This window comes from Peromyscus leucopus, chromosome 1 (genome assembly GCF_004664715.2).
Source record: "Peromyscus leucopus breed LL Stock chromosome 1, UCI_PerLeu_2.1, whole genome shotgun sequence".
Lineage (NCBI taxonomy): Eukaryota > Metazoa > Chordata > Mammalia > Rodentia > Cricetidae > Peromyscus > Peromyscus leucopus.
Window position 1 is genome coordinate 48,553,942 of NC_051063.1, and position 16,643 is coordinate 48,570,584.

The 16,643-nt window shown below is 48.9% G+C and overlaps 1 protein-coding gene across 1 annotated transcript; it reads left to right on the forward strand.

Annotated features, from left to right (window-relative positions):
• The first annotated feature begins 1,201 nt into the window (after window positions 1-1,201).
• Window positions 1,202-4,006, forward strand: LOC114706884 (proto-oncogene FRAT1). Its single transcript, XM_028889411.2, has one exon. The coding sequence runs from the start codon at window positions 1,646-1,648 to the stop codon at window positions 2,483-2,485; it is 840 nt and encodes a 279-aa protein (XP_028745244.1). The 5' UTR covers window positions 1,202-1,645; the 3' UTR covers window positions 2,486-4,006.
• Window positions 4,007-16,643: the final 12,637 nt, after the last annotated feature.

Sequence of the window (16,643 nt, forward strand, 5' to 3'; positions counted from 1 at the left end):
GAGTTCAGTCTCATTTACTTTCTTTTGAGTTCAGTCTCAGTCTAAAACTCATGGGTTTGAGTAATCTTCACACCTCTGCCTCCCCGACCAATTGAACTTGGCTCCTGCTGAATACTAGAAAATACCTGGTACACACGGTCAGCCTCTTCATTGGCTTCTGTGTCTGTGTGCAAATGCTTTATGACTAATTTTAAAAGAACGTTATATTGTACAATTTGCATATTACAAAATTCATTCGTTTTAAGTTTATATTCAGCATTTTCCCCCCAGTGGTGGAAGAGAAACCAGAGCTATTCAATGAGAGGGACACAGAGTTTCATGCGACCAGGCTGGCTTCAAATTTGCTATTTAGTCAAGAATGATTTTGAACTTGTAATACTCCTGCCTCCACCTTCCCAGTGTTGGGATTCCAGGTGTGTGTCACCACACAGATGGCTGCTGCAGTCAATTTGAAGGTCATCAGTTTTCTAATGACATGGAAGTAAAGCACTCCTGCCATGCGCAAGGCCCTGGGTGTAATTCCCAACACTTTATATAATAAATCATTAAACAAACTTGACCTAGTGCTGCACAACAGCAAGGTGGAGGCCAGAGGATCAAGAGTTCAAGGCTATCCTCAGCTACACAGCCAATCCAAGGAGATACACAAGGTTCTGTCACAAAATAAATAAGTATTTAAAAATAAATAAAGACTTGGTTAACCATTAATTCAACAATGCTATCTGGAATACTTAAAATGGCCAGGGCCCTGCTTAAAATAAACAGCTCAACATGTGCCTCCCTTGCTACCCATTATAGGGGCCTATTCTCCATTTGGCTGGTGAATTCCTTTAAACACACACACACACACACACTTACTTTCCATATTACAGCTCCTTGTAAAGGGCCAGTAGTCCAGGCAGCCCCTAGACTCCCTGGTGGGTGGGTGGGTGGCAGTCAGAAACACTAATCTGTGGACATTTGGCGGAGTTTCCAACCCAGCCATCCATATCAGACCACAGGATCTCTTTTCCATCTTTGACATCTTTTCGCTAATCGTCACACCGATTCCTAGCCTCTCCCCCTCTCCTTTCCATCCTCGCCTGACGCTGGCGCCCGAACCTTAAAAAAAAAAAAAAAAAAAACGCCACCGCCTAAACCAAACCACTTGACGTGCTGAGGGGAGTGTGTGGAGGTGTAAGTGTGTGGAAGTGACTGTGTGTGGAAGAAACCAATCGAGTCCCCCAAGGTGTCCATCTTGTGGAATGCCAATTAGGCCCGGCTGAGCGAACCTGAATCAGCTTCCCAGTACTTCCCCGCACACAGCAGACACGGCAGTGAGGCTTCGGGGCAGCCCGGCTCCACTGTGTCCCCTAGTCCTGCAGGTTCCCCGCTGCCAAGGACACAGCATCCCCCGGCCGCGCGCAGTGGTAGGAGCCGCGCGACGTCACCCATTGTTTACAAATCAACCCGAGCCGGCAGCGTTCCGGCTCCCGCGGCTGTAAGGCGCGCGGTGCCACTGCCCGGTGGCCCCGGCTTCCGCGTCCCAGGCCCGGCTCAGTCCCGGCCTCCGCCCCGCTCCCGCCCCAGCCGCGGCCCGCGGAGCCCGCGGGCAACCGAGCCGCCAGCGACGCCCGCACAGCCGCGGGGGCCCGGGCGGGGGGCCATGCCGTGCCGGAGGGAGGAGGAGGAGGAAGCCGGCGACGAGGCGGAGGGGGAGGACGACGACGACAGCTTCCTCCTGCTGCAGCAGTCGGTGACTCTAGGAGGCTCGGCCGACGTGGACCGGCTCATCGCCCAGATCGGCGAGACGCTGCAGCTGGACTCGGCGCACGACGGCCCGGCCTCACCGTGTGCTGCCCCGGGTCCCCCGGCCCCGCCTCCGCCCCCGCGGGTCCTGGCGACGCTGCCGACGGACAAGGCCGGGGCCCCGGCGAGGCGGCTGCTGTGGCCGGCCGCGCCTGCGGAGGCCGGGGACCCGGCGCCCCCGGGGGCCGTGCGCTGCGTGCTGGGAGAGCGTGGGCGCGTGCGGGGCCGGGCGGCTCCATACTGCGTGGCGGAACTCACCACCGGCTCAAGCACGCTGTGTCCTCTGCCCCCGCAGCCCGGCCTTGAGGGACCCCCGGGGACCTGCAAGCCAAGCAACCCGCAGCCTCTTTCGGGCCCGTGCCGGCGGGGTTGGCTCCGGAGCGCAGCCGCGTCCCGCCGCCTGCAACAGCGACGCGGATCTCAACCGGAGACCCGCACTGGCGACGACGACCCGCACCGGCTCCTGCAGCAGCTCGTGCTCTCGGGAAACCTCATCAAGGAGGCGGTGAGGAGGCTGCATTCGCGACGGCTACAGCTACACGCAAAGCTTCCCGCACACCCGTTCATCGGGCCTCTGTCGGCCCCGGTGCACGAGCCGCCTTCTCCCCGGAGCCCTCGAGCGGCCTGCAGCGACCCTGGTGCTTGCGGGAGGGCGCGGCTCAGAACTGGGGACGACCTTCTTGTCCCTGGCAGCTAACAACCAGGGTGGCCACAGCACCAGCCTGTAGCTGGGGACCAAGAGATTCACCCAGGATCGCACCGGACTGGTGGAGGACTCGAGCATTTGAAAACGGGATAATAAACTAAGAAATACTGCCGGAAAAATCGCTATTATTTTCATGGGGTCACTGAAGTTGAGACCCCCAAACTGTTTGAAATACAGGACTTAGGCTTGTTTAAAGCAGATTTAATAGAGCACACCGCAGGCTGTCAGCAGGACTCCTTTTTTCGCAGAATCCAACCTCGTCGATGCAATTTCCGCGCAGACTGCGGGGCAATCCGGCGACCACGTGGCTATGGTGCATGCTCTCAGGATCGGCCAGCCGTGGTGGAACGAGGGACGATGATCACAGTTACATGCTGTACTTTTCAGGGCTGCTTTCTGATCCACTTTGGGGGAGGGGGGAACAAGAGTGGATGTAATTTCGGGGAGCACCCCAAAATGCTACACTTGAACATTGTATGGCAGTTAAAAGACCGTCTCATATCTTTTGCGGTGCTGGTTTTAATGTAAAACATGCGGTACCACGAAAGGACCCTCATGGGGCTAAATAGAAGTAACTTTTTTTTTTTCCTGTCTGTCCCCTTTTTTTGCAACTGGTTGCTCTTACCGGAGTGTTGAAGGAATGTTGTACCACAAGTGGGGGTGGGAGGCGGCAGTGAGCGGTGTTGGGCCATGGAAGGGTATGGTGAAGCACGGATTGAACTCTCCGGCCTTACTGAAGTGTTTTTAAAGGCGACCCGTCCCTCCTTCGGTCAAGGTCACTGTTTCCTGAGTGTGCACCATGTTGTGGGGCACCGGCTCAGAGACTAGCTGGGAGAAGAGCGCACTGTTTTGCAAGTGCTGGAGTCCCCTAAGGACATGCGCGCCACCTCCCGGAGGTGGGGGTGCTGAGTGTCTGTGCTTCCCGCCCGGGGCCACCGCCCTTGCCCTTCTCTTGGTGTGCACAGAAACGGCCTTGAAACAGTGGCCCCGAGTACCACCTTTCCCCCTTGGCTCTGGGGCCCTACCCAAGCGGAGTGGCGCTGAGGGTCCTGGAGGCCAGGGAGGGGGCTCTAAGGAGGCTCCACACAGCCGGCGCTCTCCTTGGACACAGTTTCACACGGCCGCTTATAATAGGCTCTCGGGGCCGTTTGTAATAACAGCTGCAATTCCCTGGATAGAGGGAGTTGATTTCCTCCTTCTGACCCTCCCCCAGCAGTGCCAGCTCGCCTTTGTAAGGGAAGGAAACCGCGTAGAAAATGTGGCCCTCCAAATGGAAAAGCTGCAGGCTTTCTGCTATTGTGACTGAAGTGCTTGGAAATACTGTTCACTCCGAGCGACCGTTTCGTTTTAGTTTTATGGAGTCAATGGCTTGTTCAGCCTCCAGATGTGGCTATTGACGAATCTACACTTCGCACCGAAGTGACTGGATTGTGGCTGTCCTGATTATAGGATTTTAACTTAACTGAAATGACTGTTTTTGAATAAATGTGTTGGGTTTTTTGTTCGCTTTTATTTTGTACTTTCCTCCAGTGGGAAAGATGTACAGCACACATTTCTCTGATCTCCATAAACATGAAAACACTTGAAATCCCTGTCAGCCTGGCTTGCGGACGGTAATTAGAGGCCTTTGTGTCTGAGCAGCTCACTAGTTAGACGAGGTCTGTGCAGCTGGGTGTGTATCGGTGCTGGCATGAAATTAAATGAAAGTGAGGTCAGGTTTTGGATCAATCCCATTCACCAACCCTCAGAGCCTATGGGTGTCTGAGACAGCAAAGTCTTAGGAAGATGCCTGACAGTGGAGGACGTCAGAGCAGCAGTCTGAGATGCTTCCTGCCCCTCCCCCTCCCCTTGGGATGCCATTAAGTGGGCTGTTGATCAGGAGCCTCTCAAGATAGGAACCTGAGAGTAGGAGCACTGATTGAGATCTTATTAAATAACACCTCTCCCTTTGCTCTTAGCACATTTACTATCATTCTGTCCCAGCATTGACACAACCACCCATTTCTATTCCTTTCTGAAATACTTCAGTCTGTTCCCTCAAGGAAGGAGCTGAGCTGGGTGACAGGTGCCTAGAGTCTTAAGTCCACTTATGAAGTGGGGAAGGGACCTTGGAAAAGTGTAATTCTGTGGCTTCTCCATTCCCTCATCTGTGCAGCAGGGACAGTGAGACTCAGTGAGTGTGATGGCTGCCCAGCATGTACTAGAGAATGGCCGGTGGACCTTAGCCCTTTCTTTCCAGAACTGGCTCTAAGTAGCCCAGTGACTGGGGTCCTCATATTTTCATTCAACAAAATCCTGCTCATTGGGACTGCTCCCTCTCTTGTGTCCTAGTCGTCAACTCTTGACTCGATGTACCGTTACATCTTAAATACATAAGACACAGTCTCCGAGGGGCACCTTCTGAACACCAGCAAGGGGAGGGTGATTATAGAGTCTCATAGACAAGAAGGGGCCTCTGCAATGTTGTGCTGAGCATGGGTAGACAGTGGGCCAGGCCTCTGATGTGGGTGTAGCCCTGAGCCTCTCAGCCAGAGTTCTTAGTTATGGACGGAATTCTCAGAGATCTAGGTCTGAGCAATCCAGAGCTTTCTCTCCAAACTGGCCACAAGTGAATGCTAATGCACAGAAGAGCTGGATTTTTTTTTTTTTAATTGGTTTTTTGAGACAGGATTTCTCTTTGTAGCCCAGGCTGTCCTGGAACTCGATTTGTAGACCAGGCTGGTCTCAAACTCTCAGAGATGTCTCTGCCTTTGGAGTGCTGGGATTAAAGGCGTGCACCACCACTGCCCAGCAAGAGCTGGATTCTTATAGTAAGAGTGTTGCCAAGCATGGTAGTTCATGTTTATATCCCAGCACTTAGAAAGCTGAGACAGAAGGATTGCTCCAAGTTCCTGGCCAGCCTGGGCTACAGAATGAGACCATGCCTATAAATAAATAAATAAACCAGAGCTCACCCTGGAAAAATGAAACAGAAACTAGGCTTGGTACATGCTCATAATCCCAGCACTTGGGAGGAGAATCAGGAGCTCAAGGTCATCCTTTTCAGTTGCATATTGGGGCCAGCTTGGGCTACATAAGACCCTTTACTTCTAAAGGAGGAATGAGGAAACTAATAGATAATATGCTGAAGTACTTAAAATGCAGTATAGTTCAATAAACCTTTTTATGAAAGTCCTGCCAAGGGCAGAGGACCTAACTCAATGGTAGAGCTCCTGCCTAGAATATAGACAGCCTTGAATTCCACAAACACACGCTTCTGCCAAGGTAAGCACAATGGCATGGTAGAACAGGTGAGTCAGCCCTGGAGTTTGTTTGTGTCTTTAAGATTTATTTTATTTCTTGCCTGAATGTATATATGTGAGCTACAACCATACTGGTGCTCTCAGAGGTCAGAACAGGGGTTCAGATCCCCTGGAACTGAAGTTACAGATGGTTTTGAGCCACCATGCAGATGCTGGGAACCGAATTCAGGTCCTCTGCAAGAGCAACAATTGTTCTTCACCTCTGAGACACCTCTCCAGTCCCCAGCCCCAAAGTTTGAGACCAGCCTGGGCAATATGGCAAGCCCCAGGCCATTTTTTCTCTCTCTACATTCTAAGGTTTCTCAAGAAGTACCTATAGTTAATAAAAGGTAAGTAAATAAAAATTACAAATCTTGCCAAGTTCTACTACTCACCCTTGAATCCTTTTTTAGAATAGAGTAAGTCAGGATTCATATACAAGATTAATGTTATTAGAATTGTATGTGCTTAGCCAGGCAGTGGTGGTGCACACCTTTAATCCCAGCACTTGGGAGGCAGAGCTAGGGGATCTCTGTGCATTCAAGGCCAGCCTGGTCTACAGAGCGAGATCCAAGACAGGCTCCAAAGCTACACAGAGAAACCCTGTCTTGGGGGGAAAAAAAAAGAAAGAAAAAAGAAAAGAAAAAGAACTGTATATGCTTGCATGCATTGCCTAGCAGGCTGAACCCCAGAGTTTTGTGGAAATGAAGCAAGTACTCTACCACTGAAGTATACCCAACCACATTAGAGCCTTCTTTAGCTATAACAATAGCCCAGGAACATGGGCAGAACAGAGTGAGTCTCTAAAGTAACTGATTAAGTCTATCAGACTAGAAGCCAAACTTCTGGGCTCCCAGTTCGGGCCTCTGTCCTCCCAGATGCTCCACACCACCACAAAGGGTCCAACTTTGTTGACTGGGCAAGTCGGCATGTAAATGGTACCTCTGTGGTTGTCCAAATTGGTAACTTTGACATCAGAAACCCTGAAAATTGCTGTCCCAACTACCCAGTTTGAGCTGTGGGGTGCCAGGTATGCTGTAAGAACTGATTTTCTGAAATAGGGTCTCATGTAGCCCAAGCTGGCCTTCAGCTTGCTTCATAACAGAGGATGACTTTGAACTCTTGATCAACCTACCTCAGCCTCCCAAGTACTGGGATAACAGGATTCATTGAGTCCTGCAGGTTGAACCCAGGGCCTCATGCATGCTAGGCAAGCAGTCTACCAACTGGGCATCTCCCTTGCCCACAGTTTCCCTTTTCTTACAAAATCTTCTGCAAACTCTGAAGATAGCTCTCTACAGAAGATGACCAGGTGAGATTAAAAAGCCAAAGCTACAGACTGAATAAAACAACAAAAAAACAAAATTAATCAATTAGTAAATAAGTGGTTTGGATAAAAGGCACACAGACCACCCCAAAGTCTGCCACCCTAAGATCATTCTAAACCAGACTTAAATGCTCTTTGAATTCAATTTTTATCTTTTTTTTTCAGTTATTTTTCCAGCTCAGAAGCAGGAACATGGAGTGAAGATCAGACACCACTTCCTATCCAGCAAAGTCTGGGTTGAACCCTGTGATCCCTCCCTTCCAATCGGAGAGGAGTTACCTTGGCAACCAAATTACTAACTCACTCAATTAGCGTTCTCCCCCTTTCCACCAATGCTCAGTAATCACAGAATGTCAGCCCCAGAGAGCTCGGGCTTTGCAGGCTGGGGGCTCCCGCCTCATCTAGATGGAGGTGCAGTCCACAGGATGCTGTGAAAGCTGGTACAGGCAAAGAAGAAAACCTCTCCCGGGCAGTGTTCCCATCCAGATTTAAAGGGAGTGCAAATGACCCACCCTTAACTGTGTCTCCCAGACACAGGAAGCAAGAGCTGGGCTCAGCAAGCAGTCCTCTGAGGCTACCTGTGTGCTTTGGGGCAGGGTCCACAAGCTCATTATGTCAATAATTCATCTGCACAATGGGTAAGCACAGAGCCTAACTTGTGGAACTGTGGGAGATAAGGATCTTGGGCAGCCCAGGCTGACCCTCACTTCTCTACAGCCAACACTCACCCTGAATACCTAATCCTCTTGCCTCTACCTCCCAAATCCTGAGATTGTAAGCATCCACCACTACTTCCGGCTCAGAAAGCTATTATATAAAAGCACAATTTTGAATCTTAATGACTTCTTCAAAATCCTCTCCCTCTCTCTCCTCCTCCCTCTCTCCTCCCCTCTCTACCTCTTCCCCTCTTGCTTGTGAGGCCTCATACATAGATTGTATCACAGAGTATGTACCACCGACCCTGATCTCTCTTACAAGGCACAGAGAATCGAGGGCTGGTAGGATGTCTCAGTGAGTAAAGGTGCTTACTGCCACACTTGACAACCTGAATTCAATCCCTTAGGCCCATACGGTGAAAAGAGAAACCCATAAGTTGTTATCTTGTGTGTGCTCTGGCATGTGCATGCCCACACACATACACATGAAATTAATTTTTTTAAAAAGGCACAGGGAAGCCAATGAGGAAATTCACATTGGTAATCCCAGTACTTGGGAGGTGGAGGCAGGAGAATGACAAGGTCAAGGTCATCCTTAATTAATTATTTATTTGTTATCTATTTGTTTATTTGTTTGGTTTTTTTGAGACGGGGTTTCTCTGTGTAACAGCCCTGGCTGTCCTGGAACTTGCTTTGTAGACCAGGCTGGCTTTGAATTCACAGAGAGCTGCCTGCCTCTGTCTCTGGAGTATTGGCATTAACGGCATGCACCACCACCATAGGGTTCATCCTCATTTATGTGACAAGATCAAGGCCAGCTTGAGTTACATGAGACCCTGTCTCAAAACACAAACCAAAATGGCAAAGACTGGATATATGTCTCAGGGGTAGCATGCACAAAACTGTCCCTTCTGAGGTCAGACCACTAGATCTCAAACCCAGTTTCATAGTAAAGTGTTAACAGTAGCTGAGACCAAAGACATCATCTAAATGTTCACTCAGGAAAAGGTAGAGATCACCTACCTTCTAGCCCAGCCAGGGGAACAGCTTGAGGTTAGACCTTGTAGAGCTGGGACAGTAGAAACATCACAAGTGAAGAGTAGAGTGTACAGTGAAGCCAGCCCGGGGCCCAGCTCTTACGACCCCCTTCTTCCTTATTAGAAAGCCCACCCTCTAATTCAATTTCTGTGCTCAGCTCAAGTTCAGCTTGCCTGCCCTCTGCTCTTCTGTCTGTAATTTGTGCTGAGAAAAATCATGCAGTTGTGTCCCAGCAATTGTGTTCCAGTTCATTTTGTTCCCTCCTCGTCTTATTTACCGTCATTACAGAGTTATCTCGGGGACTCATATGTGCACGCCTCCTTCCCAAAGAGATTATATATTCTTTGATGGCGGTGGAATGACAAGATGAAGAGGATGTTTTAGGCAGATTGTTGAGCCACATGGCACGGGGAATGGACTGGGGCTGAGGGGGACTATTTATGGTCACCCAGATCCATGGCTGGCTATTACAGCATCCAGGCACCAGGCGATAAAGGCCCCGATGGGTAGGGAGAGGAAAAGACAAGAGACATTTCAAAAAGAAAACCCACAGGCTTGTTGAGTACAGTGCTGTGTAGCCATAAAAATGCTGTGTTGGAGCCAGACTGCCTGGCTCCTTCCTGTAACCCTGGGTAGTTTTTTCACCTCTCTAGTAATGACAAGAGTTCCCACCTGATACGATTGCTGTGAGGATTCTTTGAGCTGATACTAGTAAAACCACTCAGGCCCCTGCCCGAAACATGGCTGCAGTCAGTACTACCACTTGGTATTGACATTCAGTAAATATTTGCAGAGCAAACAAACGGAGGGTGATTTCAACAGCCTGACACCAGCTACGGGTGCCTGGGAAGGAGATGCTGAGCTGAGTCACCTAGAAGTCTGCAGACAGTGGGAAAAGAGAGACAGTGGCTGAATGGGGAGCGAGGAGGCTAGGAATATGGCTGAGGGGCTGCATGTTGGCTCAGGAAATATGAGGCTCTGGGTTTAATACCTGGTACTGTAAAACAAAAATCACAAAACAGAAAATGGTCAAGGGAAGGATTCTTCAGCCGGAAGACATCCTTGCCTATTTGAAGGTAAATGGAAGATGGGGAGAGAGCCATTAAAGGGAGCTGCTGTGAAGGGCCAGGCTCCTGGGAGAGGTAGAAAGAATGGGGTTCCCATTGTGGGCAGGACTCAAAAAGAGTGTGTGTGTGGATAGTTCACATGGCAGCACCCTGCGTCAGAAACTCTATAGTAATAGAAAACCCCAGGATCTGACAAGGGGTTAAATCAACTTTGTCTATAACCTTCCAGCCTGGGAAAGCTGGGTGTTTCTGTGAATGAATTGCCGGTACCTCATGCTGCAAAAGAATATAAACTAAGATTGATACCAAGGAGTTTAGTAACTGTTTCTCCTTATCAACTGCTAACTGACTCACAGGAGGTAACACACATAACCCCAGCTGATAGGCTGCTCAGGCAGTTTGTTTAACTTATTGATTTGGGTGGGTTGGAAAGGCACAAGCTGGCTATCATCCCCTTACCTTCGCCCTGCCCACTTCTGTTTAACTGTCGAGATTAGGTCTCACAGCCTAATAATGAAAAAGACTTCCCTAGATTTCCCTGCATCCGGACACTGAAGCCATGGTCAAAAGCCTCTTCCTTCCCTCCCTTTCTTTTATTTTCTTTTTAAAAATAAACTTGTGAAACTAAAAACAAAAGAAAAAAGGTGTGCCAGGAGTGGTGGCGCACCTATAAACCCAACTCTCGGGAGGCAGCTGATCTCTGAGTTCAAGGCCAGCCTGGTCTACAGAGTGGATTCCATGACAGCTATCTTGAAAAACTAAAAACAAAAACAAGGACTGGAGAGATGGCTCAGCGGTTAAGAGCACTGACTGCTGTTCCAGAGGACCTTGGGTTCAATTCCCAACACCCACATGACAGCTCACAACTTTCTGTAAATCCAGTTTGAGGGAATCTGACACCCTCACAAAGACATGCAGGTCAAACACCAATGCACATTAAAAAAAAATAATTAAAAACAAACCCGGGCGGTGGTGGCGCATGCCTTTAATCCCAGCACTCAGGAGGCAGAGCCAGGTGGATCTCTGAATTTGAGGCCAGCCTGGTCTACAGAGCGAGATCCAGGACAGTTAGGGCTACATAGAGAAACCTTGTTTAGAAAAAAAAAAAAATAAAAGCAAACCCAAAAAAGACCATATTCAAAACAAATGAATAAAAGATACTAATTAATGGTGTAATAAAGGGAAATTGAACATCAGTATTCAAAAACTATCAATGCAGGTCACTGACCAAGATCTAGTCCCCTGTGCCCTGGACATCTGTAGCCTTGGGGCACGTGTATAGAGGCAGCAGGAACATGGCCGATTGGCCAATGTATTCCTCAATCCCCAGCTCCCCTCAGTGTCCTTGGCTTCCTGCCCTTGGTTCTGCTGTTTTCTGTCTGCCTCTGAGTGTGTTCTCATCTTCCCAGAAAACTAATGACCTGGTCTTTGTAAAGTGCTTAGGACAGAGCCTGGCTCTTGGTGAGTGCTAAGTGCATTAGCTAGTGTTTTTATTGTTCCCGACACCATTTTCCAGGCTCTAGCCAGCCATCTTAGCGTCAATTGCCAAATCTTTATCACCAGCCTTTGTCACTCAAGTCCTAGTCCTGGGAGAGCCCAGGCTGCTGTCCCTGTAACTTTTTTTTTTTTTTTTTTTTTGGTTTTTTCGAGACAGGGTTTCTCTGTGTAGCTTTGTGCCTTTTCCTGGATCTCGCTCTGTATACCAGGCTGGCCTCGAACTCACAAAGATCCGCCTGCTTCTGCCTCTCCAGTGCTGGGATTAAAGGCGTGGGCCACCACCACCTAGCTATATTCAGAAAGTTTTTGACTCCTGAGCCTCCTAACCAACCCCCTCACCCCCCCACCCCGCCCAACAACCCAAGTCACCTGACACAACCCGGCTTCTCCTTGTCACTTCCCTAGAGTTCAGTATTTCAGAATGTTATCAGCAGAACATAGACACCAGTCCTTTCAGAAGATAAGAGCCATTTCAACTCTGCCTCTCCCCACCGTTCTGTGGCCACCCACTCTAAAGGGCAAGTGTCCTAGCCAAGGTCATTCCTGGGCTGAGTCCTAGTAATGGGCCATTCCAAGATGCAGTATTTTTAGAAACAGCCTTTGCTTCCTCGAGTGACCTCACAGAGACACTTTCAGACCCAAGGCTGGGTCTGGACATTTCTAGCTTTTACAAATGGCTGGATCAGTACCAAGGACTGGAGAATTCAGGTCAAAGCCCAAGAAGCTGTAAAGACCATGGCCAACAATGAACACTTGGTCATCAAGCCCAGGGGAGTTTAGGGGTCTTCTGGGGGAAGACATCAACCACTCTAAGCAGAGGGTCTCTCCCTTAGTCTGAAATACACGCAGGCTTTTGAGGCCTTCTTGAATATACACCAACCTGAGAGATGGTCAACTCTGTGCTGGCCTAGTGGAACCCAAGCTCCCCCCAGGGCTAATGCTGTCACAGTCTGGGAAGAACTAATTGTTGGGGCTGAAGGGTGTTCAGGGAAAGCAACCCTCTGGACTCCAGGCATAGAACCATCTGGAAGGATTTTTGTATCCAAGTTGGCAGGACACTATTCACGACATGTGGCATGTTGAGAAAGGCGGCTTGTGAGAGCTGTGTTCAGGACTGAATCTACAAGGATCAGGAGAGTGGCTGTCCTTCTTTTCCCCATTTCCCCTCTCGCCATTGTGGAGGATCAGTCTAGCAAATCTAGTTATTTCTAGAACTTCCTTAGGATCTAGGGGGAAATTGTTGAAGTTGTAGTGTTCCCTGAACAATGTTAGGTGCTATCATTATTAAAATGTGTCTGTCAGGCATCGTGGTCTGGGCCCTGAATCCTAGCACTCAGGAAATAGGAGACCTCTCTGAGTTCCAGGCCAGCCTGATCTACATAGCAAGTTCTAGGCCAGCCAGGGATGCACAAACTCTGTCTGAAACAAAACCCAAATATTTCCTCCTTGCCCTAAACCCCCACCATCACCACAAAAGCAATTTGGCAGACTCTGGTACGAGGCAAGAGATCAACTTTGAAAGCCCAGAACTTAGATTCTGTCCTACCGCTGTATGTGACCAAAGGTGCCCACCAGGGTATGTGCCCATACTAGAGCTCAGATACCTTTTCCCCTCAGTTTGTTGGGGCCTGTACATTTCTGTCTTTGGCAGAAGTCACCACCACTCCAGCTTCATCTCCCTTGCGGTTTCAGCCAGGATGCAGCCCCCGAGGGTGTCTGCATAGGACAGAACCTTTGTTGTGGGCCCTGGGCTCATTTGACAGAGCTCCTAGGATTCTGAATGAAGCAGCCACGTGCTGTTTGTTCTGTACCTCCTAGGCAATTCCTAGACCCTTTGTAGCAGGATGTTCTTCGAGGGCATCTCAAACTCCATCTCATCCTCAGTCCCCAGCAACTTGCATCTATGTAGCTGATGTATGAAATAATAAATTTTTAAGACTTTTTATTTATTATGTATACAGTGTTCTGCCTGCATGATAGAAGAGGGCACCAGATCTCATTACAGATGGTTGTGAGCTGCCATGTGGTTGCTGGGAATTGAACTCAGGTCCTCTGGAAGAGCAGTCTGTGCTCTTAACCTCTGAGCCATCTCTCCAGCCCCATAAATAAAAATTTTTAAAAATGTCTGAGAATGGGGATGCTCCTGTGACTACTTGGTGAGCCAAGGCTTGTAGGACTTACTAAGAACTTTATTAATCCAACTCAGGAGAATATGGTGTCAAAAAGTCTCACATAGGCTGGGTGCATGCCTTGAATCCCAGTCACTGTGGAGGTCGAGACAGGGAAATTCCAAGTTTGAACAGATAAGCCTGGGCAACCCAGCCAGACCCTGTCTCAAAATAAAAAGCTAAGTATGATGCCATATACCTATAATCCCAGCATTTAGGTTGAAGCAATAGATGGCAAATTCAAAGCTAGGCTAGGTGTTGGGGGGCGGGCAGGAATGGGGCTGAGGGGATGGCTCAGTAGGTAAAGTACTTGTACTTATTGCACAAACATGGGTAATTGAGTTTGCATCCTTGGCACCAATATTTAAAAAATAAATAAATAAAGCCAGGCATAGTAGTGCATGTCTTTAATCCCAGCACTCGGGAGGCAGAGGCAGACAGATCTCTGAGTTTGAGGCCAGCCTTGTCTACATAGTGTTACAGGACAGCCAGAGCTACATAGTGAGACCTTGTCTTGAAAAACAAACAAATGGGGTTGGGGATTTAGCTCAGTGATAGAGCGCTTGCCTAGCAAAAGCAAGGCCCTGGGTTCGGTCCTCAGCTCTGGAAAAACAAACAAACAAACAAAAGTACAATTTTGAAAGGGAACACAGTGGGTGGTGGTGCAGCACACACTTGTAATCCCAGAACTTAAGTACTTGGGAGGCTTCGACAGAAGGATCCTGGGAGATGGCTGGCCAACCAGTATAGCTGATCCAGCTTCAGAGAGAAACTGTCTCAATCCCAAATAATAAGATGGAGAGTTATCAAGGAAGAAACCTGTTCATCCCTGGCCTCCACATGCATGAACACATGTACTCATGCGAAACTGCATGCACATGAAAAAAGGTTTTTTTTGTTTGTTTTTAATATAAAAGGGGCTGAGAAGACAGCTTTGTAACTGAGTGCTTGCGCATGCCTGGCATCTGTGAACCCCCCAAGTTCAGTCTACAGTTAATACACACAGTCAACTTCAAGCAAAATGTTTTGTTTTGTTTCTTTTCGACAGGGTTTCTGCGAGTAGCCCTGGCTGTCGTGGAACTCGCTCTATAGACCAGGCTGGCCTTGAACTCAGAGATCCAGGTGCCTCTGCTCGGCCCAGGTATTAGGAGCGCATGCAGTGATTTGCTCATCATAACAAATTGTGGGATGCAGCAGTAAGGCCTGCACCAAGTGAAGCTGGAGGCTGCAGTCTAAGCACTCAGTAGCTCAGCATGTTAGGTACCATGGGAGGGAGCGGGAGGCAGCATGGGAGGTGCCCCCAGAGGACTTGGAAGCACGGGTAGGCTGCACCAAAGAAGTTATGTTACAGAGGTGAGGCAAGAGTCTATAATCCCAGCATGGGGAAAGCTGAGGTAAGATTGCTACAAATTTGAGGCCAGCCTGGGCTACAAAGACTGTCTTAAAACAAACAGAAATAACCCATACCCCCACGCCTCAAAAATGCTAGGCATGATGGTACACACCTGTAATCCCAGCATTGGGGGAGTTGGTGCAGAAGCAGAACTACCATACGCTCAAGGCGAGCCTGGGGTGCATACAGAGATCCTGTCTCAAAAAGGAAAAACAGACTGGTGAGACAGGCAACCAGAGAGGACTGCTAACCAGAGAATATGGGGCTGAGAATGAAGGAGCGTGCCAACAACTTCCGTCTAATCCTTTTGACTATTCCAAGCTATTTTACAGCCACAAAAGAAATGGCTGAAAAGTCTTTTTTGCCTTATGTAGTAGTACAGGTCTTTAATTCTAGCACCCAGCACCTGGGAGGTGGAGGCAGGGGGATCCTTGTGAGTTCAAGGCCAGCCTGGTCTACATAGTGAGCTCCAGCCAGCCAGGAATACATGGACCCTGTTTAAAAAATAAATAAAATAAATAATTTTTTTTCTTTCTGTAGACTACAGCTCAAGGCTGGGCAGTCTTGAAGAAAAAAACAGGCTGTCTTTGCCTGTACACTGCCAAGTCTTAGAAAAAGATCACGAGAAAATCTCTTTACCTCCCTCCCTCTCGCCACAGAGCCTCCTTGCCCTCAAGTCCAGAAAACATTCTTAGAATATGATGGATGGGCCGGGTGGTGGTGGCCCACGCCTTTAATCCCAGCACTTGGGAGGCAGAGGCAGGTGGATCTCTGTGAGTTCAAGGCCAGCCTGGGCTACAGAGTGAGTTCCAGGAAAGGAACAAAGCTACACAGAAAAACCCTGTCTGGGAGGGGGTGGGGGAAGGATGATATGAAGGATGGGAAAGCCCATGGAGAAGCTTCTAAAATCCCAGAAACGGGCAATAATGACCCCAGCTAGTAAGGGCATTTGCTTAGACCACTCAAGTTTGATATCCAGGCCCCAAATAGTAGAAGGGGGAACCTAACATGTCATCGGATTTCCACAGGCTTTTCTGTTGCATATGAGCCTTCACACACACTGAACACATAAATGTAGAAAAAGTCTAAAGAGTTGGGTGAATTGAGGAGGACTTTAATCCCAGAACTCAGGAAGTAGAGATAGGGTGATCTGAGTTTGAGGCAAGCCTGCTCTAAACATAGTGAGTTTTAGGCCAGTGAGAACCTGTCTCAAAATGTGTGTAACATAAAAATAAACCCAGAGGCACTCAAGCACAACATGGACCTGGCCCCCCACCCCTAGTGATCCCAAATTCAGACTTTTTTTTTTCTTTTCTTTTTCTTCTTTTTTTTTTTTTTTTTTTTTTTTTTGGTTTTTCGAGACAGGGTTTCTCTGTGTAGCTTTGTGCCTTTCCTGGAACTTGCTTTGGAGACCAGGCAGGCCTCGAACTCAGAGATCCACCTGGGCTCTGCCTCCCAAGTGCTGGGATTAAAGTCGTGCGCCACCACCGCCCGGCTTTTTTGGTTTTTCAAGACAGGGTTTCTCTGTGTAGTTTTGGTGTCTGGATCTCACTCTGTAGCCCAGGCTGGCCTCGAACTCACAGAGATCCGCCTGGCTCTGCCTCTGGAGTGCTGGGATTAAAGGTGCGCGCCACCTCCGCCTGGCTTCAGACTTTGCTTTTGAGGTGCACCCCACATCGTCCTTCTTCCCTCTCCCGCCTCCAATCAAAAATTCAGACCATG

Bases quoted from the DNA above. Each gene is read 5' to 3' on its own strand.
- LOC114706884 (XM_028889411.2), top strand. From the start codon at position 1,646: ATGCCGTGCCGGAGGGAGGAGGAGGAGGAAGCCGGCGACGAGGCGGAG.